The following is a 26,569-nucleotide window of genomic DNA, read 5'->3' on the forward strand; positions in this document are numbered from 1 at the left end:
AATAAATGTTAAAACAGGGTTGTGTCCAGTAGCAAGTCAGAAGTGCTGTATGTTCTTTGACATGGTTTCAAATACAGATACAAACATCATGCTCAGTGGCACTAAAGCTCAGTTGGTGTAATATTGTTTTTAATGCACGGCCGAGAGACAATTGCAACTTTGTATGATGCTAAAGAGGAAATAAATATGTGATAATTCATAATAGCATATAAAAATCAAATACCAGTTGATTGTTTCTCTAATAATTCCAGTCCAATGCATATGCGTCATGAAGGATCTAAACTAATTGATCCTGCGTCATGTTGCTGTTGATCAGAAGTAGTTCATATTGCAGTAATCATTGACACAATTTGTGGGAAATAATTGAAGAATCCATAGCAATTCATTCGTCATATATAAGCAATGACTGACTACATGGTTTAGTGGCTAGAGAGTTCGCATAGAGAGCTGAGGGTGTATTATCCATGCAGTGTCATCAGAAATGACGCGAGTCCAATCGGTGTCCGTGGGTTCAATACCAAGTGCTGACAGCTCCAGAAATAGGGTTGGTGGACATAATGGCCTGGAGAATCGCGACGTCCTATTCTAATCTCAATTCATAATGGGCACGTTCATCGACGAGAACTATTTGTTGTCGGTGTTGACCCATGTGTCCACGTGCAACCAGCGCAACAGAGTGCACCAATCCTGGGGGCAACATATTTATGTCAGCGAAATTATAAGGAATATGCTCTACTTGTGATGGTGCCCGTGAAGATCCGGGGTAGAATAGGTCTTCAGCAACCCATGCTTGCCGTAAAAGGCGACTAACGGGATCGGGTGGTCAGGCTCGGTGACTTGGTTGATGCATGTCATCGGTCCCAATTGCGTGGATCGATGCTCATGATATCAATCACTGGATTGTCTGGTCCAGATTCGATTATTTACAGACCGCCGTCATATAGCTGGAATATTTGCTGAGTGCGGCGTTAAACAACAAACCAAACCAAACCAAAACTTGTGATAGAGTCTGACCACATTCCTGCAAGAGATACCAAAGAAGTGGGATCTAAAAATATACGTTAACCTCCCGTTACTTTTATCTGAAATACATAGTTGGCACACCTCTTTGTCATATCTTCAGATTTGTGTCTGTCCCTTTGCGTGTGGTTCAAAGTGAAAACGCACCCTTTTAAGAGGGTCCAGATTAGTTTTACTAATGAGTGTCAAAGTCAAAGACACCAACGCAAGCGAATACGATATAATGCTTAGCATCAAATGGAAACTGACTGCTTGTTGTAAAGTAAAACAAACCAACAAGAGACAGGTTCCTGGTCACAAAGTTTTACACTGCATAGCTATTAACACATTTGAAACGTTTATTGTTCCAGGTTAGGAGTCCCCTGGAACTTATGCTTGTATGGGGTGGTCAGGTTAGGTGACTTGGTTCAGTGTGTGCCATCATAACACGAAGGCCTGCGAGGGTGAGCGTAAAATTAATTCCTATTTGTTTCTGATGCAGACTTGATTCTTTATTTGGTGTCATACAGATAACCACAACATCCACTAATCCGCATCTTAAAAGCACAGGTTGATGGGAAACTATTCTTATCCGGAATCCCAACAAGGATATACTAGTGAGAAAGTGTGATGATCTTTTATCTTTTAACTTGCAAGAAGAAAGAAGAATTTATTTCCAAATGAGCTCGTCATAATGTATTACTATATCCAACCATTCCAGGCCAGCTTAATGTTTGAGGAAAGCCCGATGTGATGCAGGACTCAGACGTTTACTACTTTGTTGAAACCCACGAGCACGGGTTTGTTGCTGAAAAACCTAGATACATAATCGGGGCGAACAGGATTCCAATTGGCTCCCAAGGGGCTCAAGTGGGCGACTGAGGCACACTGATGAAATATAATGAGTGGGCACCTTGATGATTATGAACACTGGATGGCTGATGAAAACTATTGTTGTCAACAAATACAGAAAGTCATTTGCAGAAAAAAATAGTTCATTGTTCCTTATAAACTGACCTTGCACTGTTTGCACAGTTGTAAGTCAAGTGTTTAATGACATAATGTTTAGTGATATAATGCCAACGGAATTAAAGTCAGGTTTGTTTACATGATCACCCGACTCGTGAAGATTTTGGGGGTAGAATAGGTCTTCAGCAACCCATGCTTGCCGTAAAAGGTGACTATGCTTGTCGTAAAAGGCGACTAACGGGATCGAGTGGTCAGGCTCGCTGACTGGGTTGATGCATGTCATCGATCCCAATTGCGTGGATCGATGCTCATGATATTAATCACTGGATTGTCTGCTCAAGACTCGATCATTTACAGACCACCATCATATAGAATACTGCTGAGTGCGGCGTTAAAAACAACAAACAAACAAACAAACATAATCAGTCACACATCGGGAAACAGCTACGAAATGATCTGAAATGATCTGATGACCGATAGCACGTTTGGGGCAAGCAAACACCTCATCGATGTGAAGAGGTTTTGTAAAAGAAGTTCCTGCGAGGTAACCTCACTTGCATATTTATCGGATTGAGATAAAAAATGTATTTGACTGGTTCATCACCTCGATAACAATAATCCTTTATTTGTATTCGTGGTAGCTTGAGTATATGGCATCTTTCAATTTGTATTGTACCTCAGAAAAATATATAACTGTATCCTCTAATCACATGCCACCTTCGACCCGTGAAGATTCCGGGGTAGAATAGGTCTTCTGCATCCCATGCTTGCCGTAAAAGGTGACTATGCGTTTCGTAAAAGGCGACTTACGGGATCGGGTGGTCAGGCTCCCTCACTTGGTTGATACATGTCATCGATTCCAATAACGTGGATCGATGCTCATGATATCAGTCATGGATTATCTGGTCCAGACTCGATTATTTACAGACTACCGACATATAACTGGAATTTTACTGAGTGCGGCGTTAAACAACCAACCAACCAACCAACATGCCACCTTCTCTTGGCACATCATTCCTCGTGTAGAACATGAATCAAAACAAACAAACTATTCTTTGAGGGAGTTTTATCTACTGAAGTTTTCCAACAACGAGTGCGACGGATGTCACGTGGCCACCGTTTCCATCAAAGGTCATGCTGACGTCGTTTGTTGTTTTAACCTGTGAGTGAGGGACTAAGAACTGCCACACGTTCCATGTTGTTTTCCCCTTAGTCTTCTCAGCATCAAACAGCATGTAGCTTGTAGACAATGCGTGGCCATTGAACAAAACCCCACGAGGTTTTACATTGGCGTGCTTGTCACAGCTAACTCCCACTCTAAGATGAGATGAATGATAGTCAGAGCTGGTTAGATTGATGGTTGTCTGCGCATGTCCGTTGTTGATGGGGATGACCATGTCCATGCCATAGTATGTGATCTGGTTGTCTGTGTGTATTCCGTCAAAGTTGTAGTTGGTTTTAAACTTGTAGAAGCAGGTTGATGATCCAGGGAGACTGACGGCACCATGAAGCTTAGATCTGTTGAAATGGTAACCGGAATGAATAGCTGGATTACCGTTTTCGAACACAACACATGTTTCTTCACCTGCAGAAGGGTTAATCCAATTGTTTGGGAAGTCGAGTTTTACATTCTCAATGTTACTGCCATAGTTGTGAAGAAGGACCACCATCTCTTTGGTGTGAGGGTTTGCAAGGGTAAGTGGTGCAACTATTCTCTCCTGTCCATCGTATTGACTTGACACTCTGAGAAACTTATGATCATAAATAAAGTTTTTCCAAAACATGTAGAATTTGGCCGCTGGAAGAGAATGACCATCCTTGGTAAATATGGAATTCCGAAGGGAAGTATGACCCGGGTATTGCTCATTTGAGAGGAGATAAGCTGTAACTCTGTCAATAAACTCTCTCAGAGTAAGAAAGGTAAACATGAAGCCGTTTTGTTGATAAATGGTTTCAAAGTCTGTCATTCCATTTTCAAAGTCGGGGCTAACGCCAAGATTAAGTAAACCTAATCCAAATTCAGTGTTAACTAACTGAACATTTTTTCCTTTCTTTTGATAAGAGTAATTTTCCACCATGTCAAGAGAAGCAACCAGATGAGCTTCGTTGATACCCGAGTAGGTGTGACTTTGACCTGTTATATGCAGACGGTTGTAGGAGTGGAAAGAGAAAAAGTCCAAGTGATCAAGAGACATGTCCAGAAATTTGGCAATTATCTTCCAGTTGCTGAAGTTATTTTCGTCTGCTTCTCCTAAGAACATACTGGTATACGTTGGTCCGGCAACTTTCATTCCAAATCTTGACTTCAGCTTATCAGCAACTGCCTTGTGGTAGTTTATATTTGTTTGTGGGTCAATTATATTTGGGAACCAATCAGGTTCATTGATGACTTCAAATATGTGGGGAATTCGTCCTCCAACGTAGTCCTTGGCACTCTGAACCATGAGTGACACAAACTCTGCTGCAGCGTCAACGTTGTTTGGGAATGTACCTTGATGATCAGACTTATTCATCCAGTTCGGCCAGCTCAAACCTATAAAGAAGAACATATACAGTCATAACAAATGTAACTCAAACATATTCATCTGATGTTAAACTACTTCATGCGTAAATGAGTCTGTCTGGAAAGGTGAAGTTGCACACATTTACGACGTTTGGTAGAATAATTGATCATGGGTATTCTTCAGACAGAAATATTAGCAGCTAAACTGGATTCTAGCCAATGGAACATTAATTAAAGGCTTACGGACTGAACTCAGAGAATGTTGGAGCCACAGACACCGCGAATCCTGTTAAGCATATGCTTGGTCTTCAGTTAACTTTCAAAACTTATGCTCCTCTTTTAATATACTACTTAAACCAATTAAATGACTTATAAAACCTTTCATTTCCCAGACCATGTCGTCGATGACATTCCCATAGCCATTCAGTTGAAACATATACGAATCGAATGTCCTTCTCTGGAGTGCATGGTCCTGGAGATAGGCAGGGTCTGGGTAACCAAGGTGATGAGGGTTTTGAGGCCACTGAATAAAATAAGATAAATTAGTATGCATTTGCCAGTTTTCTCTATGAAAGAATGATTGTTATTTTTTGCATGGCTTCCATGTTAGGAGTAAATCAACAAAAATATCCCGAGCCAGCATTGTCAAAACAAACATTTACACTGAATATTTTGATACGAAATAATACTCGTATAAAACATTAATGAAGATTACACGATATCTCATTTGGAACTTATGGTGGAATGCATGTGTGCTATATGTGACATAGCAGTATTTCCAGTCGTGTCATAACAACAAATAGTTAGTTTTGTCTATATTCTGAAAAAAGAAAATATTTGGATCGTATGAACAAGTGCAAGAATAGTTTCCATCCCCTAACCCGTAGTCCTGAGATTCATCCTTGGTGTTTAAGTTTTTTTCTTGCACAGTTTTCCTCTGAAATGACCATTGAGAAATACACTATGTATTCCACCAACAGTTATGCCCCTCTATACAATGCATCAGTTAATGCAGGCATAGACTGAACTGGTCAAGGTTGACATGGTTTGGCGATTTTTTGTTTTTGAAACTAATGTGCTACCAAGTGGCACCCTGAGTTCTACTGGGATTGAAACCAACATTTGCAGTAAAGGAACACATTAAATGATGTAATCTGATCTGTACTGTGAGTATATAAAAATACAATAGCTCACACACTACAACCGCCTCATTCCCATTTCAAGGTATCACAGCAAACAAGAAGACGTCGTTTTTATCCGTATGTTGTCTTTGAACGAAACAACGACGTTTTTGGACGCTTTGTTTCAATCGCTTTTTCATCCAAATAACGTCGTTATTTGACATCTGAATTGACTACGCGAGAACGATGCTATGAAGCTCCTCCCTTAAATGTCAATCAAGCATCATCGTTTACCGTTACTTCTATGTTCTCAGCTTTAAATGGATGCGAAAATGATGTACACACAGCTCTATTTGTTTGAGCAGTTTGCCTGAATGAAGACAAGATAATAACGTTCCTGAGAAGATACGTGTTCGGGACCTGTCTGTCTCACAGTTCCTCTAACATATTATTTTCTTACCAGCCCTTACTGTGATGCTTTAGTTCGGAATTAAGCAACTCAAGATTATCCTGAATCTCCCATCTCACTGCGGCTCCTTTTCAATTTAAATGTAGTTGTTTGTTCCTCTAAAATCATTAGTCTAGCTCACAACCTGTACAGTTTGCAAACATTAACCTGATTGTGGCGCTTTAAACAGTAAATAGATGAAAGTCCCAAGTCTTGTAAGATGCTGTTCGTGAGATCTTTTGTGTGTGTACTATATGGTAAAATAGTGAGGAACTCATTACTCTAACGCCTCCAGTGACTTTGTGTAGATGTTAAGCGTCAACACATGTATAAACGGTAACTGATTGTAAGACCCCCGAAAATACTGACTCGCTGATGCAGTTACAAACTGAAATAAAGCACCGCAACATTCATTCATTTTCACAGACCGCCTTAAAGGTAGCGTGGTGTCTCTTCAGGCACTCGTCCCAGTCACATTCTCTTCATGTGAGCATGCGTTACGATTATTTTGTGACTACTATAATATAAATCAAAGGTGTTTTATTTAACGAGCATGAATATCATATTCCACCAAGCGGTTGGTTCTGCATGAATTGTTCTTCATAAATACTTTAAATTATGAAATTAAGGAGTCACCAAATTAAGTGTCAACCCCCGGTCTTAAATGCGTGATGACATTAAAGCAAGTAGCCCTCCCTCTGAACTATAACAAATCAATCAGCAAACAATAGACGTTCAATTGATACATGTTGTTATTTTCACAAACTTCACTTTAACTGTTGATCTAACTACCATGAAGTCAGCAAGCAAGTTATGCATTATCACAGCATGGTGTCAGTGTAAAACGCTGATTCAAACTGAACAAAAAGGACCGCAACAGATTGCCTGTAGGTAGCGTGGTGTTTCTTCAGGCACTCATCCCAGTCACATTCTCTTCAAGTAATCATTCATTACGTCACATACATGCACATGTAGGAATATTTCTAATCAGTAGCACGAATAATGATAACGATGGTCATGTCAGGGCAATCAACATCGGGGAAATCTCTGTTTTAGAATAGCAGATATATACTGTACACAACAATAGCACCTCAGGTGCAGTTTATAGGGAGGATTGTGTTCACTCAGAGTTAAAATAAAGCTGCTAAATATACAAAAACTAGTTGCACAGTACTTTTAACGTGTACCATAAAAAGCAGAAACATTTCCTGTTTTTCAACAGGATAAATTCTCAGACAACATTTGGCAGTGTCTTTTTGCTAAACCAGTTTTTGCAGATTTGCAGTTACATTTACACCATAAGATAGGAAAGTTAATAGTCTACATCTCTGCATAATGTTATAGCCGTAGGGAGATTCAGTGCTGCGTGAGCGCATTTGTCACACAACCTTCACTTTTTCAAATCTCGGGAAAATGTGCGTCAGAAAAACCAGCATTCACCGTGTTAAACCAATTACCGTTTTTAGGGATACTGGTTGACTTCAAACTCTGATTTTGGATGGTATTTTGCCCCTTTCTGGGGAATCTTCATTTGATGTTTCGGTTTTGTTGGTCAAGGTCGGGGTTGAAGAAACTCTACCTGTTAAAGGTGTAGACTTACTTATTGGGAATCATCTTGAAAAAGAAATTCCAGGTATTTTTCCTTCATGTGTTGTTACAAAGCAAAGTCTTTCTGATAATGATTCCGGCTAAGGTTTGCCAGGCACCTTTATGGATCAATCTCCTGACCTGTCTACATTTTCGATGGAGAGTACTGAACATTCTGACAGTTTGACTCTTCAGGAACCAGTTCTGGATATGGAGCAGTTAGTTAAGTTACAGGGAGTAGACAAACTGATCTAAAACAACAAATAGATTTCTAAAAGAAACTGCACTCCTGAGTAGAGTCCCACTGTTGTTTAGTAACACCAAACACTAGGATTACCAAAAGCAAGAAACATATTAATTATTTACCACACTTATAACTCGACTTAATATGGGAGGGAAATAAGTGTTAAGTCAATGTTATGCTTGAAAACGTGCCACAATGTATCAACTGTGTTTAGATGGATTTATGTGCAATGTGAAATTCATCGGAGCTTGATTGGATATAGGACAATATGTTAGCAATAAATACCAGCCATAAAGTGTTCTTAAATTGTTGTGTGATCTCTGTTTGTTGTGGATGGATCTAAACATACACCTCTCTTCGTATCTGGTAAACGTAAAATTACATAATACACTGATGCAGAAAGATGTTTTGATAACACTGCGCTTCAGGCGATAATAGATAAAAAATAGACTGGTACGTAAAGTTGTGCATAAAGTTCAAGCGAACTGCACTGTCAGAGAAAGTAGATGACGCCCTATGTGTGGTTCTACTGTCCACTGTTGGGAAATTTGTGTTTTTTAATTCCACACTTTAAGGTCTGGAACCATTGGCCAATGTGACGTGAGAGGGCAGAGAGTGGTTTGGATATTCGATCTTAAGGACAGATAATTGCAATGACAAACAATAAAAAAAACAATGTTGAGTGTAAGTACCTGAGTACCTGAAAGTACTGAATCAATAATAGTCTATTCTAATCGCTGTAAGCAACATCTCATATTTCATAAGATTTACTTTCATTTACTGTTGTAACCAAATAATAGGCAACCGATTGTCCGATAGAGTTACATGTGCATAGCGGAGGGAGATGTGTATCAATATACATGGAATTGTGATTTAGTTTAATTTCTCGACGCATGTCTGAATCCCAGTGACAGGTTACAAATCCTAAAACTGACTTACCAGCAAATCTTGCTGTACCGCGCGGGACAGATATTAGAGAACAGCTTGCCCTGGCAGCCACAAATAGGAAACCTGCTACCTCCTTAAGACAGCCGTCGACATCATGTACGTCAGGGGGCTGCCGCAATGTAATAGGCAGTTAACATTTCCGTCTATTTTCCAATTGAAAACTTCGATGTTTTTACGGACACTTTCTGGACGCTCACCAATTAATCAATTTTAATGAATTTGTAGTCGTGTTCTGTCCAATGCCATTATACGAAAACCAACTATGCTACGTGTTTGCTGTGTATGTTGCGATACGACCCCTTGCAATAACAAAAAAACTATTAAAGCATGGATACGGTAGTCAAACTAGGATATTGAAATCATATATGAATGATATCATTTCCTAAAATCTTTCTGCATGGAAGATTCTTTTTACTTCATACGTACATTTGAAAAGAGATCTGCTCTCAGGTCTCTGTTCACCCAACGTCCGGGAGCTGTTCCGATAGATTTACAATTTGGAATTAGGGTCCTTGCGGTGAGCCCATTATGCTTGTTCCATCTTTGGGGTTCATAATGCACTCGTCCATCCTGGGCGAGCCACTCGTTGTGGATTGTCACAGTTGTGTCAGAGAAGGCCTCCTGCCACAGCAACAAGGTGCACAGAACCGGTAGTAACATTCTGCAGTGAAATATGGATACTTCTGTTCAACAACATGGACTTTTATTCAAGGTTGTAATCTACACGTGATCGCAGCACCTGACAGCTTTCGGGGATTTAGTAAATATATTTGTGATAAGCGTAGACAAAGTGAAAGATAAGGAAGTGTGTGTCAGACACAATAGAGGTTCCCTCTACTTTTTCTGCAACAATCATAGGCCAGCCAAGGCTTGTTTCCACTTATACATCATTATGTACATCATCGGGATATTAAACAAAGATAACAACACATGTCATGTCATGAGGGTTGTACTGTGCCATGCTATCGCTGTTCATATTATCAAATATATACTCCTCTTTTTGCCTGGGCCCAACTTGATTAAAGACTGCTGCAAAGTTTTTATATAAATTATATTTTAATAAAAGAGGTATTTTCATTCCTGATAATTATCTTGAAAAATGAAGTACATGTATGACAGCAAATCTACGCTTCATTGAATTTCGTACAATTAAAAAGCCAATGAACATAAAAAGATGACAGTGTTCAATTAACATACAACAGTAAAACATCAAGTGGGGACAGGATCGCTTGACTTTCAACCAAAATATGTTTGACAAGGAGAGTGCATATGAATTCTCACTTTTATATTATAGTAATAATGCAAACATTGTAGTATTGAGAATCAGATAATCATAAATTTAACAAAGCATCATGACAACATTCATTGTCGAAGTCCTTCATTACAGCATCATTCCATAAGCATGATTGTTGTTCCCTGGTCAATTATCAATCATTTTCCAGCGTAAGGGGACAAAATAGCGATGTACATTTATGAAAATCAGAAATCAGAGTCCATTGTGTTCGATTCCAACCATGTTATAAGCATGTGTTTTAAATCACTGTCAAACATGTTATAAAAATGCTGCGTAAACACAATTTAAGCAGCTGAGGTAGGCGGACATACAGAAACATATCTCCGCATTTTCCCCCAAAAAGCGAATTTAACTTACCATGAAATATTGCTTTGCGTGGCGATTCATATATAAAAAACTCAAATGTATGCTAACAACATTAACTTTAAAATTAAAACAATAAGATACAGGGTCGTGTCGCAATGACATAAAATGACATACTGACATTGAAATAAATTTAACACGCTTATCAAAACGGCATATTTTACGCTTGTAAATTTTCTCATGTTCATAGCTCGAAACTATGCTATCTATTTCATGGGATTTGAAACGTAGAATGTGTGAATGTTACATTACTTTCTATTATTAGTAATAAAAGAGAAGATAAGAATTTAAACGTCTCATCACAGACCACGCTCTGTGGTCACGCTCTTGCGAGATTTATAGGACGTAACCGGCTGAGATAGTATTTCTTTTGTAAATTTGACAAGAACACGGTTATATAGATACAGATGTAACGTGTTAGCAGTTAAAACGTTTTGTAGATCTCATTACAAAGAATACAGAATATATATTTCACAACAATACATTATTTTATAGAATGGAAACGACAAATTTCCGACTTTACAATAAGCATGTGTTCAATGTAAAATAGCGACGATACCAGCTATTCGCGGAAAGGTTAGCGCATCCTACCCCATTGGCGGTACATGTAACACGCACATGCAAAGGCAAGTGAACTTTTCCTTGTACAAAAACGGGTGGCCCAGTCGTCTAAGGCGCCGCGATTCGCTGTGCAGAGTTGCGTCCCTGGGGCACGCCAGAAACCTATTATTGTGGGTTCGAATCCCGGTTCGCCCCGATTATGTTTCTAGGTTCGTCAGCACCATACCCGTGCTAGTTGGTTTCACTGAAGTGGTAAACGTCTGAGACCTTCATCTCTTCGGGCTTTCCTCCCACATTAAGCTGACACGCCGTGATATGACTGGAATACTGTAAAAAGCGGCGTTAACCACAACTCACTCACTCACTCACTCACTCACTCACTTAACATGTATACCATTAAACGTATTGAAAGCTTAACTAAAATCTCGGGTGTTGTAACCCTGTTCAAACAGATTTTGCAAATTTCGTAGATTCCCGCTCAAAAGTTGAAAGACTTGAGCTGCTGGAAAATTGCTGGACATCTATGGGAGAGTTGACTATTGGAACCCAGGACAAAAGACGAATTGACATGTCTTCAATGTTTTAGGGTCAAGTCAAAAGATGATAGTTTTGGCAGAATTCTTTCTCTTCTTCGAGACACACAGAAAAAATGCAGACATTCTACCTGAAGTCGTTACATTGACTTAAATGATTTGAGTGATTGCAGTTGCATGAGGTGGTGTTGGTATTATCCTTTATTTCAGAAACCATGTTGTTGATCTTGTTTCCAATTGCATTCCCTTGTTGCATTTGAGAACCACATGTTCTCTTTTCCGTCCATTGTCTGATGGATTATGCGGGTCTTGGTTTCAATGTGCTTTTGATCCTGATGCCACACACAAAACAATAACAAGAGTGAATGTATATCCGATATCACAGGGGAAACCAGCAATCACTTATTGTATCATTGTGGGGAACCACGTGACGAACGAACGATTTCACCTCTTGGCCTGGCCACCCAACCACGCCAAAACCTATAAAATGGCCACGATGATTATCATGATATATGAATGTTACGCGATAAATCTCAAAGAACAATTAAGAACGAAGCAAACATTATTTCACGAGAAGTCATTGTCCGATCATGACATAATTTCTGGAGATTACACAATGCTTTCGTAAATTGATGACGTCTTAAATTGTACGACAGTATGATTGAGAGGGGTGTGTTTAGAGAGTATTACGTGCAGATTTGTTGGGTGACGTCAAACATGCGACATGGTCAAGTAAACAAAAGAAATTGGAAAATAGATCCAGTGAGACAATGACTGTCTGGCGCATGTTCATAATGTGCTCCTTGACACAATATCGACACTCATATGAAACAATGCCCCCCTGGCACAAATTGATTATCTGTTCTCTGACATGTTATCAACACATATTAGACAATGTCTGTCTGGCACAGATTGCTGATCTCCTCTCTGACACAATGTCGGATCACCTTTGACATAATGCCTGTCTGGCACAGATTGCTGATCTCCTCTCTGACACAATGTCGGATCACCTTTTAGATAATGCCTGTCTGGCACAGATTGCTGCTCTTCTCTCTGACACAATGTCGGATCACCTTTGAGACAACGAGTGTCTGGCACAGATTGCTGATCTTCTCTCTGACACAATGTCTGATCACCTTTGAGATAATGCCTGTCTGGCACAGATTGCTGCTCTCCTCTCTGACACAATGTCGCATCACCTTTGAGACAATGTCTGTCTGGCACAGATTGCTGATCTCCTCTCTGACACAATGTCGGATCACCTTTGAGATAAGGCCTGTCTGGGACAGATTGCTGCTCTTCTCTTTGACACAATGTCGGATCACCTTTGAGATAATGCCTGTCTGGCACAGATTGCTGCTCTCCTCTCTGACACAATGTCGGATCACCTTTGAGATAATGCCTGTCTGGCACAGGTTGCTGCTCTCCTCTCTGACACAATGTCTGATCACCTTTCAGATAATGCCTGTCTGGCACAGATTGCTGATCTTCTCTCTGACACAATGTCGGATCACCTTTGAGACAACGAATGTCTGGCACAGGTTGCTGCTCTTCTCTCTGACACAATGTCGGATCACCTTTGAGACAACGAGTGTCTGGCACAGGTTGCTGCTCTTCTCTCTGACACAATGTCGGATCACCTTTGAGCAGCGAGTGTCTGGCACAGATTGCTGCTCTTCTCTCTGACACAATGTCGGATCACCTTTCAGATAATGCCTGTCTGGTACAGATTGCTGATCTCCTCTCTGACACAATGTCGGATCACCTTTGAGATAATGCCTGTCTGGCACAGATTGCTGATCTTCTCTCTGACACAATGTCGGATCACCTTTGAGATAATGCCTGTCTGGCACAGATTGCTGCTCTTCTCTCTGACACAATGTCGAATCACCTTTGAGATAATGCCTGTCTGGCATTTGATTGCTGCTCTTCTCTCTGACACAATGTCGGATCACCTTTGAGATAATGCCTGTCTGGCACAGATTGCTTATAACCGCTCATCTCTTGGACACCGTGATACAACCCTTTCAGGATATGCTTATGCATTCACAGGACACATATTTTCTAATATGCTGTTTCGGTTTGCCTCGTCGTCAGCAATATTTCAGCAATATGGTGGTAATATGTGGGTACTCGTATCTTGACCAACGAAATTTCATCGCAATACTATTTTCATTCCCGTCGTGGTGCTTCTCCTGAATGTGAATATTGTTAAATGCCTCAGTAACCAATATTCAAGGTTAAGCAAAAGGAATCTATAAATAATCGATTCGGGACGAGGTAAACAAATGTCTAAATTCTTGCACTATTGATCCACACCATCATGGCACCATTGCAGGCAATCAGACGAAACTCTTAGTCCGTTGTTTGCGTTGTGCGTTGAGGACCTTTAATGCCCCGGAATCACCAGGCAGTTGTTTATGAAACCAAGACAAGACATCTGAGATGGATAAAATGAAATCAGGAGAAGTGAAGATATTTGACTTAATCCCTTAAACTGTATGTTTAATGCCTTGATTGTCTGTCATAACAGATTTAATGTAGTAATAGACACTTGTCTTGTAATAGCGTTGGTGTGGTAAGGGGAATTCTGAGGTTGGTAAATGATTAGATGGGAATCGTTAGTTTAACAATTATCATGGTCTATAGGATCTTCATCCAATCGTAATTCACAACGGACATGCCATCTCGGGGACAACCACTCGTCGTAGACAGATAGCGACTGTCGTGTCCACGTGCAACCCCCGCAACAACAAGGTGAGCATAACCTGGAGCAACATATGGATCATGAATATGTTCTATTTTATGATGGTTTCCTGTATTCTTGGTGTGAGTAGTGACACATGGACGTTATGGCCTTGAGCATATCATGTTGTTTTGGTGTTCGTGGGTACAAGATATTTCTTTCGCTAGTTAGGAAATGCTCACATAGGTCTGGCTACATTGCTGCCAGAGAAAACAAAGCAGCGGGGGCTAAAAATATTCTCTAACTTTCCGTACTTAACGTTTTATCTTAAGTGCATAGCTGGCACACCTTTATGTCATATCTTCAGGTTATGTCTCGCAGTTTGTTTGTGGTTCAATTTAAAAACACACTCTTTTAAGACCTTCCAGATTTGGAATGAAAGTTGCCAGCCCATCGTACACCATTTTTGCGTTAATAAATTAATAAATTCATCTTCACCTTTGAAGGCTGAGAGGTAACTTATTTTTGTATTATTTCTTGTTCCGGCAAATGAAATTTGCCCTACGTGGAAGACAATTCCAGGATGACGAGGACATAAAGGCTGCCACAGAGGCGTGGTTGGAGCGCCAATCTGCGGATTTCTATAAAAGTGGTATAAAAAGCTTGAAGGACAAATGGAATAAGTGTATTGAAATATAAAAGTGCAAAAGATATTCTGCGACATGGTCTTATATTGAAGTTGCAAAACTTATTGAACACCCCTCGTATATAGTTACCTCTTCACCTTCAAAGGTGAAAAGGGGGCACGGGTGGCCCAGTCGTCTAAGGCGCCGCGATTCGCTGTGCAGAGTTGCGTCCCTTGGCACGCCAGAAACCTATGATTGTGGGTTCGAATCCCTGTTCGCCCCAATTATGTTTCTAGATTTGTCAGCACCATACCCGTGCTCGTGGGTTTCACCGAAGTGGAAAACGTATGAGACCCTCATCACTTCGGGCTTTCCTCCCACATTAAGCTGACACGCCGCGATATGACTGGAATAATGTTAAAAGCGGCGTTAAACCCAACTCACTCACTCACTCACTCAAAGGTGAAAGCAAATGTCATTTACTGAGAAAACTGTCAAATGCTGGACTTATCGTCATCACATTTAGTGGCAAGTGCCTCATGGATCAAGGATTGAAGTTTCTACCAACGTTTGTCGGGTAGGAAAGTGGCATCCAAAATTTTTAAAAAAATGTGGCATAATTGAAATCCTTTGAGTGTTTGAGAATCGTCATGCTATTAATTCCACTTGTCTCAGATATAATCTGTGAATATAAAGAAAGAATTTCTTTCATTGCATAAATGATTATTATCAATCTTTGAAACAGGGAATTGGTAGTATATTTCCTCGACCCAGTAATGTATTTGACTTTTATATATTTATATACATTTGTAAAGAGTTCCTGAATCCAGCATAGTTAATAGCGTTTATTCGGTGTTTTGTAGGCCATCGTCCAATGTACAATTTACGGGGGTAATTTTATCATTTTAATTGAATAGTTTGCTATATCGCATAATATCTGACATAATATAATTTGGTATATACTTATTTGTTATATGTGTATATGCAGTACATTCAAACAGAAAATAGAGTTCATCTTCATTATGATTAAAATCACACATTTTAATACTTGATTTACAGTTTCAGCTTCTGTACTTCTAATATTACACCTGAAGGGTCATTCATGCAATCTGAGCAGACTACAGTTAATAAGGACTTAATGTGTTTCTAATTTAATTGCATAAAGTAACAATAATAATTCGAGTTATTCAGAACCAACAAATATACCCCTACATTCTGTATTTTGTTTAGCATAGTCTGTAATTCAGAAATAAACAGCAAAAAGAAAAGGAATCAAGACACAACATTTCCACTCAAATATTCCAAATATTGATCAACAGAAATATTAGATAGTCTAACTGCCACAAAAAAAGTTTGAATAAATATTTGTTATCTAATGAAATATATGTTACGTTCAATACATATTTAAAATATGGCAATTGATCTTGGTCGTTTGAAACAGTACGGTGCCAGACTTGTTCGTTAGTGATAACATCTTTTCCAAAAACACTTTCTGTCATTAACACTTCCAATGAGTTCCAAAGGTAGATTCTTCATACTTTGTCTTTTTCTGAGGGCATTACACTCTGTAGACGTTTCTAACAGTGTTTTAAAATGATAGTAGATATTACCATTCTGTATCATACCACTTTTCTGTATCTCTGCTAACTGGTAGACGATTATGGTGTTGCAAGATGCAGCACGCGCCTGTAAAGTGCCTGTTAATGTGTCGACAGCGATATTAACATCTTCACTCAAATGTTGAACACACTGATCGAGGCTAAATATTTTATTTATAAAGTACATTAGACATGACGACACTAAATGTATGTCTAATATTGGTATACCATGAACATCTTTGGACATATGTCATGTTTTCATTTTGGGTATCACATATTACCAGGTCATCTTTAATATCACCCTAAACAGGAACATCGAGTGTGGACTCTGAATCCGACATTTTGTCAAACAGGTTGGTTGAACACAGTACATAATACACTAAACATGCCAGAACTATAGTCATTAAAACTTCAAATGCGTGCGTTATAATCGCCGGGTAGAATGGCGTCACAATATGCATACTCATACAACTCTGTTGAAATAATAATCTCTAAATAATCTATCCCTTTTTTAGATCTAGTGTCTGTTACAATAGAAGTCGAATTCAGGGTGAATATAGACGAAACCAACTGAAAGATCTCGCTGAAAACATCATCGACGGCATATACCATGCTCTAATGACGACTGAACATACACTGCCACGTCCCTCACATATCGCTTCTTAACGTGTTTTCGTTGCTGTGTTAACAACTTCTTTCAAAGTAACATCACTGTCATCTTCCAGGACAGGGGTGTATATTGTGTCCTCAATAAATAACTTGTCAAATCATAGATGTACATTTAGGTCTTTTCCCTCTGGCTTCGATCAGCATTGGTTTAAGCTTTGCTCATTTCTCTCTCACAGCTTTTTGAGAACTCTGCATTAATCCACATTTTGGTTCCTTTAATTTTTTTTAGCTGCTGCAAAGATATCACGCCTGTGATTTTTGAGTCGTCTGGTTCTAGTTTCTCTCTCATGATTTTTCTAATGGCAGAGTAACAATCGTCCCTCGTTTCGTTGTGTTCCATTCTATGTACATGGTGAAAAATCACAGCGTCTGCTTTGATTTTCTAAATCCTCCATTTTGCGACCCGTGAAGAACCTGGGGTAGAATAGGTCTTCAGCAACCCATGCTTGCCGTAAAAGGCGACTAACGGGATCGGGTGGTCAGGCTCGCTGACTTGGTTGATGCATTTCATCGATCCCAATTGCGTGGATATCAATCACTGGATTGTCTGGTCCAGACTCGATTATTTACATACCGCCGTCTTATAGCTGGAATATTGCTGATTGCGGCGTTAAACAACAAACCAACCAACCAACCTCCATTTTGCCTCCTAATGTGTAAATATATTCTTTTACCTTTGCATTTTCGCTTTCCATTAATTCACACTTCTCTTTCACAGCTTGTAACTTGGCATTCATATCTTGAATAGAACAATTAATATTGTTCAACTGTGTAGTTCTTTGTTGGATGTTACAACCTCATCGAACTTAATTATTAGTCCACGTGTTGCTTCAAATACAGGGTCACTTTTAGAATGTTTTGGATTTGTGCATGTCAAAAAGTATTTGCTTACTTGCTCCAGTACTACATTTCTGTCGCTGGTCTTAAGGGTCAAGTCAAACGTTGATAGTACTGTGCCTTTTATGCAAATAAATGTTAAAAACAGGGTTGTGTCCAGTAGCAAGTCAGAAGTGTTGTATGTTCTTTGACATTGGTTCGAATACAGATACAAACATCATGCTCAGTGGCACTAAAGCTCAGTTGGTGAAATATTGTTTTCAATTATGCTAATGAGGAAATGATAATCAAAATAATAATAGCATATAGAATTCAAATACCAATTGATTGTTTCTCTAATAATTCCAGTCCAATGCATATGCATCATGAAGGATCTAAACTAATTGATCCTGCGTCATGTGGCTGTTGATAAGAAGTAGTTCATATTGCAGTAATCATTGACACAATTTGTGGGAAATAATTGAAGAATCCATAGCAATTCATTCTTCATATATAAGCAATGACTGACTACATGGTTTAGTGGCTAGAGAGTTTGCATGGAGAGCTGAGGGTGTATTATCCATGCAGTGTCATCAGAAATGACGCGAGCCCAATCGGTGTCTGTGGGTTCAATACCAAGTGCTGACAGCTCCAGAAATAGGGTTGGTGGACATAATGGCCTGGAGGATCGCGACGTCCTAATCTAATCTCAATTCATAATGGGCACGTTCATCCATCGAGAACTATTTGTTGTCCCATGAGTCCACGTGCAACCAGCGCAACAGAGTGCACCCACCCTGGGGACAACATATTTATGTCAGCGAAATTATAATGAATATGCTCTACTTGTGATGGTGCCCGTGAAGATCCGGGGTAGAATAGGTCTTCAGCAACCCATGCTTGCCGTAATAGGCGACTAACGGGATCGGGGGGTCAGGCTCGGTGACTTGGTTGATGCATGTCATCGGTCCCAATTGCGTGGATCGATGCTCATGTTGTCCATCACTGGATTGTCTGGTCCAGACTCGATTATTTACAGACCGCCGACATATAGCTGGAATATTGCTGATTGCGGCGTTAAACAACAAACCAAACCAAACCAAAACTTGTGATGGAGTCTGACCACATTCCTGACAGAGATACCAAAGCAGTGAGATCTAAAAATATACGTTAACCTTCCGTAACGTTTATCTGAAATACATAGTTGTCACACCTCTTTGTCATATCATCAGATTTGTGTCTGTCCCTTTGCGTGTGGTTCAAAGTGAAAACGCACCCCTTTAAGAGGGTCCAGATTAGTTTTACTAATGAGTGCCAAAGTCAAAGACACCAACGCAAGCGAATACGATATAATGCTTAGCATTAAATGGAAACTGACTGCTTGTAGTAAAGTAAATCAAACCAACAAGAGACAGGTTCCTGGTCACAAAGTTTTACACTGCATAGCTATTAACACATTTGAAACGTTTATTGTTCCAGGTTAGGAGTCCCCTGGAACTTATGCTTGTATGGGGTGGTCAGGTTAGGTGACTTGGTTCAGTGTGTGCCATCATAACACGAAGGCCTGCGAGGGTGAGCGTAAGATTAATTCCTTTTTGTTTCTGATGCAGACTTGATTCTTTATTTGGCGTCATACAGATAACCACACCAACCACTAATCCGCATCTTACAAGCACAGGTTGATGGGGAACTATTCTTATCCGGAATCCCAACAAGGATATACTAGTGAGAAAGTGTGATGATCTTTTATCTTTTAACTTGCAAGAAGAAAGAAGAATATATTTCCAAATGAGCTCATGTCATAATGTATTACTATATCCAACCATTCCAGGCCAGCTTAATGTTTGAGGAAAGCCCAATGTGATGCAGGACTCAGACGTTTACTACTTTGTTGAAACCCACGAGCACGGGTTTGATGCTGAAAAACCTAGATACATAATCGGGGCGAACGGGATTCCAATTCCCTCCCAAGGGGCTCAAGTGGGCGACTGGGACACACTGAGGAAATATAATGAGTGGGCACCTTGAACACTGGATGGCTGATGAAAACTATTGTTGTCAACAAATACAGAAAGTCATTTGCAGAAAAAAATAGTTCATTGTTCCTTATAAACTGACCTTGCACTGTTACAGATGTAAGTCAAATGTTTAAAATGTCAAGCTTCTGAGAAAGAGCCTAGGCAGGGAATCTTGGGTGATGAGTGATCTTCACACGAACGCTGGTCGTGATGTAATGACATGTGTTAAGAAATACGAAAGGAAACGCCCTTGCACATGACGCTAGCATATGAATATAGTAACTTCCTCAAAACTGCCTACATTAAATAATACTACATTCCTGACAACTTATCACTGTCCAAACACAATGCAATGGACATATACCGAATCTCAACAGAAACAATGTAATACAGTTAGAATCATTGTTCAGCATTATAACAACGTCATGGCCATAATCAGCTTTTGGAATTTATGATCATTCGGAACAATGGTTGTCCTGACTTGGTCCCTGTGACAATACTGCACAGAACCATGCTAGAAGGTGATATTTGGGTGTGACAAAATATGTCCAAAATATGGTATGGATATATCGATAGTTCTATAGTATCTATAGGTTTATTTTGTAATTAAAATCAAGATTGAATCGCTCAGAACATCTCAATTTGGGGTAATGAGTAGGCGACCAGAAGTAAGGGAAATCTGAATTTTCGCACTTATAACAAACTTTTAGAACCTGGGTTAGGACGCTCTATAGCCCAAGATAATGGGTTTCGCTCATGCTTTATAATTCCGACGAAAACACAAAGTGTTTAATGTGTATAACAATACATATAACGATGCAATTACAAAACCCGCAGGTCCATCTGACAGGAGAGATTATAAACTTAGATTGTATTGTGTAAAACAAGAATACTCTGTTGACGAGTGCGTAATTCACTTTTGCCCCGAGCCAAAGACGCGTCTTAGCAAAATATCTGACACTGTTCACATGAATATATTATAGTATCATACACTGAAATAGGGTAATTCATTAACGAGCTTGACTACACGATCCCGTGAGTCGCCTCTTACGACAAGCATAGTCGCCATTAGACAGGTGAACTAATACCATGCGGAATCTCAAACAATTATATGATTTGCTTGACTCTTAACAATCTCATAAAATAACCAGGTTGAACTATGTCTAAACATTTGACTTTTTAACTTTGTACACCACTGTCTCATTTGAGAAAGTTAAGGACAAACGTTATGTCTTGAGCCATGTGGCTTTTGCTGACTAAACGTGGTGACCATAGGTATAGTTCCATGAATATCCTCATGTTAGGGCCAATTAGTAAAAAGTGAAAGCAAATGTCATTTGAACTTTACTGAGAAAATGCTGAATTGTGAAATGCTGGACTTCCTCATTTATACCACCAATGTAAAATGTGGAGGTAAGACATTTAAGCAAGAGGTAAGCATCCCCATGGGCACCAATTGCGCATCCCTTCTTGCTGATCTGTTACTTTATGCACATGAATCAGAATTTCTGCTGGGATTGGCAAAGTCATAACAAGGTCATACAGCCAAGAAGTTTAACTTAAACTCCAGGTATATCGATGATCTGATATCGTTCAATAAGCATTTAATAGCCGAATCCCTTCCCCTGATTTACCCACCTGAACTACAAGTAAAGGAGACCAGTCATCTCTTTAATATTTAGATCTACGCATAACGATTCAGTGACAGAACGATCTTGTATGACAAGAGTGATAGCTTTAACTTTCCAATAGTCAACTATCCCTCTTATTCAGAAGCTGTCAAATAAAACACTCTTTCCTTTCAGGTTTGAATGTAAAGCTCGTTGTATTCATTAATAGAGGTGGTATGGACTTTGGGAAGGTATTTCCCGCTTAATCATGAGCAACTGATGAACTGCACATTTATCTTGTTGCATGATATTTCATTCTCTGACCAGTTGATTGGGGTCATTCTGTGTTTCTCCATGATAGAACTCAAAACCATGAATTACAACATTGTCCTATCAAACGTGTTGTTGATAATTTACTCATGGCAGTTCCATACATGTTGAAACACTTTGTGTTACAAAAACACAATATTCACTCTGGCAGTGACTGTTAAAAGCCGGTGCAGAATCCGAATAACATTAAATATACCTTCTTCAAGCCATATTGAATTTGTGGGTATTTTTTCAAAATCAATTAACTTAGTAATCAATGCAATATATCTCTCTTACGTATCAGAGTTGTTCTTTTGGGAGAAAGGTATTTATCATATCCCACACAAAACACTAGATCATCGAAGATACGATAAATTTGGAATTAAAAAATATATGTTAAACTAACGGCTCTTTAAACTGTTGATTTATTGTCTCAAGACCAAGTGAGACTAAACTAATCCACATATAGTGAGTGAGTGAGTGAGTGAGTTAATGCTTTACGTCACATCGGCAATATTTCAGCCATATCGTGACGAGAAGTTATACATGAAATATACATATATTTAAACTTTATAAAAATCTGTCATCGAAGGACAGTATGATAACTAGAATATCACAGATAAGATTTAAAACTAGTTGCGGAACATTTAAAAGCATTAAGTAGTAAGGAACAACACACTATAAAACTGGGCTAGAGATCGTCAGTAACTAAAGGGAGATCACCATACCAGGGACCATGGGGACTTACAGTACCTTTGCTTCCTGCATGGACCCTGGCAGGATTTATATCAACCCTTCAGTCACTGGCGATAATTTACCAGTTAAGCCTTATAATAAAATGACAAAAATCCTACGTTTTAAAATTCTGGCATGCACAACAATACTTTGAATGATGTGGGACTTACATACCCTCTTAGGGGGACAATAATTTTACACTACTTTAACCCCCTTCGAGGGTATAGCCACTAACAATCTAAGTTATTAATTAGCACTACCAATATGTAAAATAATACATTAAACACATCAAATTTTTTGAAGAAGTTCGATTTCTTTTAAAAAGCAGAATATTAAACGAGAATTAACATCATTAAAAAGGTCCTTAATTGTTTTAACACTGAAATATTTAACCCTTGTGATGAAAAAATCAATGCAGTCAAGCAGGACATGCTTGACCGTGATTCTTTCATCACAAGGGACACAAAACGGAGGATCCTCACCTTTCAATAAGTATTCATTTGTATATCTTGAGTGGCCAATACGCATAATGACCTCTTCAAATCTGGACTGACAGTCCAAGTAGGTGTAACCGATATTTGGTTTAATTTGATGTAATTTATTGATACCTACTTGGGTGTCCCACTTCTTTTGCATCAGATCAAGAATGTAAGATCTAATTGCAGGTTTATAATCAGTGTAGGGTATGAGAAGTGTTGTCACAGATTTGGTGAGTGCTGCTTTAGCAGCAGCATCGGCCATTGTGTTACCAGTGATACCAACATGGCTTGGTAACCAACAAAAGACGATGTCATATTGGCCAATAGCAAGATCATTAAAAAATTCAAGAATTTGGATTAAAAGTGGATGTTTGGATGACATATTGTTAATCGCCTGAAGGCACGAAAGTGAATCAGAAAAAATAATGAATTGTTTATGTTTAGATTGATGACTGATATATTTTAGTGCTGTAAAAATGGCATGTGCTTCAGCTGTAAATATGGATCTGTTATCGGGTAATCGGGAAGATATTGTTCTGGATCCAATGACAGTGGCTCTAGCAACTGCACCACCATCAATCCACATATAGAGGTTATCAGCTGTGAAGTTTCGTCTTGTAATTCTCATGTGTTGGGTGAAAAAGAATGTGCTATGTGAACGTATTACAATGTGTGTATTCCTGATATGTGATACTTACAATATGGAAAGACATGAATGTAATAATCTCTTTATCATGAAATTTAAAGTTGAAATTGATTGAATTTTAAGGCATATTGATATTCACTTCGTCTTAGTGGACTGCCTCATTTATGATATAATGCCAACGGAATTAAAGTCAGGTTTGTTTACACGATCACTCGACCCGTGAAGATTTCGGGGTAGAATAGGTCTTCAGCAACCCATGCTTGTCGTAAAAGGCGACTAACAGGATCGGGTGGTCAGGCTCGCTGACTTGGTTGATGCATGTCATCGATCCCAATTGCGTGGATCGATGTTCATGATATTAATCACTGGATTGTCTAGTCAAGACTCGATTATTTACAGACCGCCGTTATATAGAATATTGCTGAGTGCAGCGTTAAAAACAAACAAACAAACAAACATAATCACTCACACATCGGGAAACCGCTACCAAATGATCTGATGACCGATAGCACGTTTGGGGCAAGCAAACACCGCATCGATGTAAAGAGGTTTTGTAAACGAAGTTCCTGCGAGGTAACCTCACTTGCATATTTATCAGATTGAGATAGAAAATGTATTTGACTGGTTCATCACCTCGATAACAATAACCATTTATTTTTATTCGTGGTAGCTTGAGTATATGGCATCTTTCAATTTGAATTGTGCCTCAGAAAATATATATCTGTATCCTCTAATCACATGCCACCTTCGACCCGTGAAGATTCCGGGGTAGAATAGGTCTTCAGCAACCCATGTTTGCCGTAAAAGGCGACTATGCTTGTCGTAAATTGCGACTAACTGGATCGGGTGGTCAGGCTCCCTCATTTGGTTGATACATGTCATCGATCCCAATTCCGTGGATCGATGCTCATGATATCAATCATGGATTGTCTGGTCCAGACTCGATTATTTACAGACCGCCGACATATAGCTGGAATATTGCTCAGTGCGGCGTTAAACAACCAACCAACCAATCAACCAACATGCCACCTTCTCTTGGCACACGATTCCTCGTGTAGAATATGAATCAAAACAAACAAACTATTCTTTGAGGGAATTTTATTCACTGAAGTTTTCCAGCAACGAGTGCGACGGATGTCACGTGGCCACCGTTTCCATCAAAGGTCATGCTGACGGTGTTTGTTGTTTTGACCTGTGAGTGAGGGACTAAGAACTGCCACACGTTCCATGTTGTTTTCCCCACAGTCTTCATAGCATCAAACAGCATGTAGCTTGTAGACAATGCGTGGCCATTGAACACAACCCCACGAGGTTTTGCATTGGCGTGCTTGTCTCGGCTAACTCCCACTCTAAGATGAGATGTATGATAGCCAGAGCTGGGTAGATTGATGGTTGTCTGCGCATGTCCGTTGTTGATGGGGATGACCATGTCCTTGCCATAGTATGTGATCTGGTTGTCCGTGTGTATTCCGTCAAAGTTGTAGTTGGTTTTAAACTTGTAGAAGCAGGTTGATGATCCAGGGAGACTGACGGCACCATGAAGCTTAGATATGTCGAAATGGTTACCGGAATGAATAGCTGGATTACCGTTTTCGAACACAACACATGTTTCTTCACCTGTAGAAGGGTTGATCCAATTGTTGGGGAAGTCGAGTTGTACATTCTCAATGTTACTGCCATAGTTGTGAAGAAGGACCACCATCTCTTTGGTATGAGGGTTCGCAAGGGCAAGTGGTGCAACTATTCTCTCCTGTCCATCGTATTGACTTGAGACTCTGAGAAACTTATGATCATAAATAAAGTTTTTCCAAAACATGTAGAATTTGGCCGCTGGAAGAGGATGACCATCCTTGGTAAATATGGAATTCCGAAGGGAAGTATGACCCGGGTATTGCTCATTTGAGAGGAGATACGCTGTAACTCTGTCAATAAACTCTCTCAGAGAAAGAAAGCTAAACATGAAGCCGTTTTGTTGATAAATGGTTTCAAAGTCTGTCATTCCATTTTCAAAGTCGGGGCTAACGCCAAGATTAAGTAAACCTAATCCAAATTCAGTGTTAACTAACTGAACATTTTTTCCTTTCTTTTGATATGAGTAATTTTCCACCATGTCAAGAGAAGCAACCAGAACAGCTTCGTTGATGCCCGAGTAGGTGTGACTTCCACCTGTTATATGCAGACGGTTGTAGGAGTGGAAAGAGAAAAAGTCCAAGTGATCAAGAGACATGTCCAGAAACTTGGCAATTATCTTCCAGTTGCTGAAGTTATTTTCGTCTGCTTGTTCTAAGAACATACTTGTATACGTTGGTCCGGCAACTTTCATTCCAAATCTTGACTTCAGCTTATCAGCAACTGCCTTGTGGTAGTTTATATTCGTTTGTGGGTCAATTATATTTGGGAACCAATCAGGTTCATTGATGACTTCAAATATACGGGGAATCCGTCCTCCTATGTAGTCCTTTGCACTCTGAACCATGAGTGACACAAACTCTGCTGCAGCGTCAACGTTGTTTGGGAATGTACCTTGATGATCAGACTTATTCATCCAGTTCGGCCAGCTCAAACCTATAAAGAACAACATATACAGTCATAACAAATGTAACTCAAACATATTCATTTAATGTTAAACTACTTCATGCGTACATGAGTCTGTCTGGAAAGTTGAAGTTGCACACATTTACGACGTTTGGTGAAATAATTGATCATGGGTATTCTTCAGACAGAAATATTAGCAGCTAAACTGGATTCTAGCCAATGGAACATTAATTAAAGGCTTAAGGACTGAACTCAGAGAATATTGGAGCCAC

General features: G+C 39.4%; 1 protein-coding gene across 2 annotated transcripts in view; it reads right to left on the bottom strand.

Annotated features, from left to right (window-relative positions):
- Positions 1–3,019: 3,019 nt before the first annotated feature.
- Positions 3,020–26,569, bottom strand: part of LOC124115193 — a 28,074-nt gene continuing 4,524 nt past the window's right edge. Inside the window, exons 2-3 of one of the 2 annotated variants that reach the window (XM_046476108.2) lie at positions 4,850–4,994; positions 3,020–4,501 (exon numbers count right to left, since the gene is read on the bottom strand). In XM_046476108.2, the coding sequence (XP_046332064.2) occupies positions 3,039–4,501; positions 4,850–4,994 (1,608 nt within the window). In that variant the 3' untranslated portion in view covers positions 3,020–3,038. Of the gene's footprint in view, positions 4,502–4,849; positions 4,995–24,845; positions 26,328–26,569 lie in introns of those variants that run through there. The other variant, XM_048390193.1, reaches the window with a different exon arrangement.

This window comes from Haliotis rufescens, unplaced genomic scaffold (assembly GCF_023055435.1).
Source record: "Haliotis rufescens isolate VD_foot unplaced genomic scaffold, xgHalRufe1.0.p SCAF_86, whole genome shotgun sequence".
Taxonomy (NCBI): domain Eukaryota; kingdom Metazoa; phylum Mollusca; class Gastropoda; order Lepetellida; family Haliotidae; genus Haliotis; species Haliotis rufescens.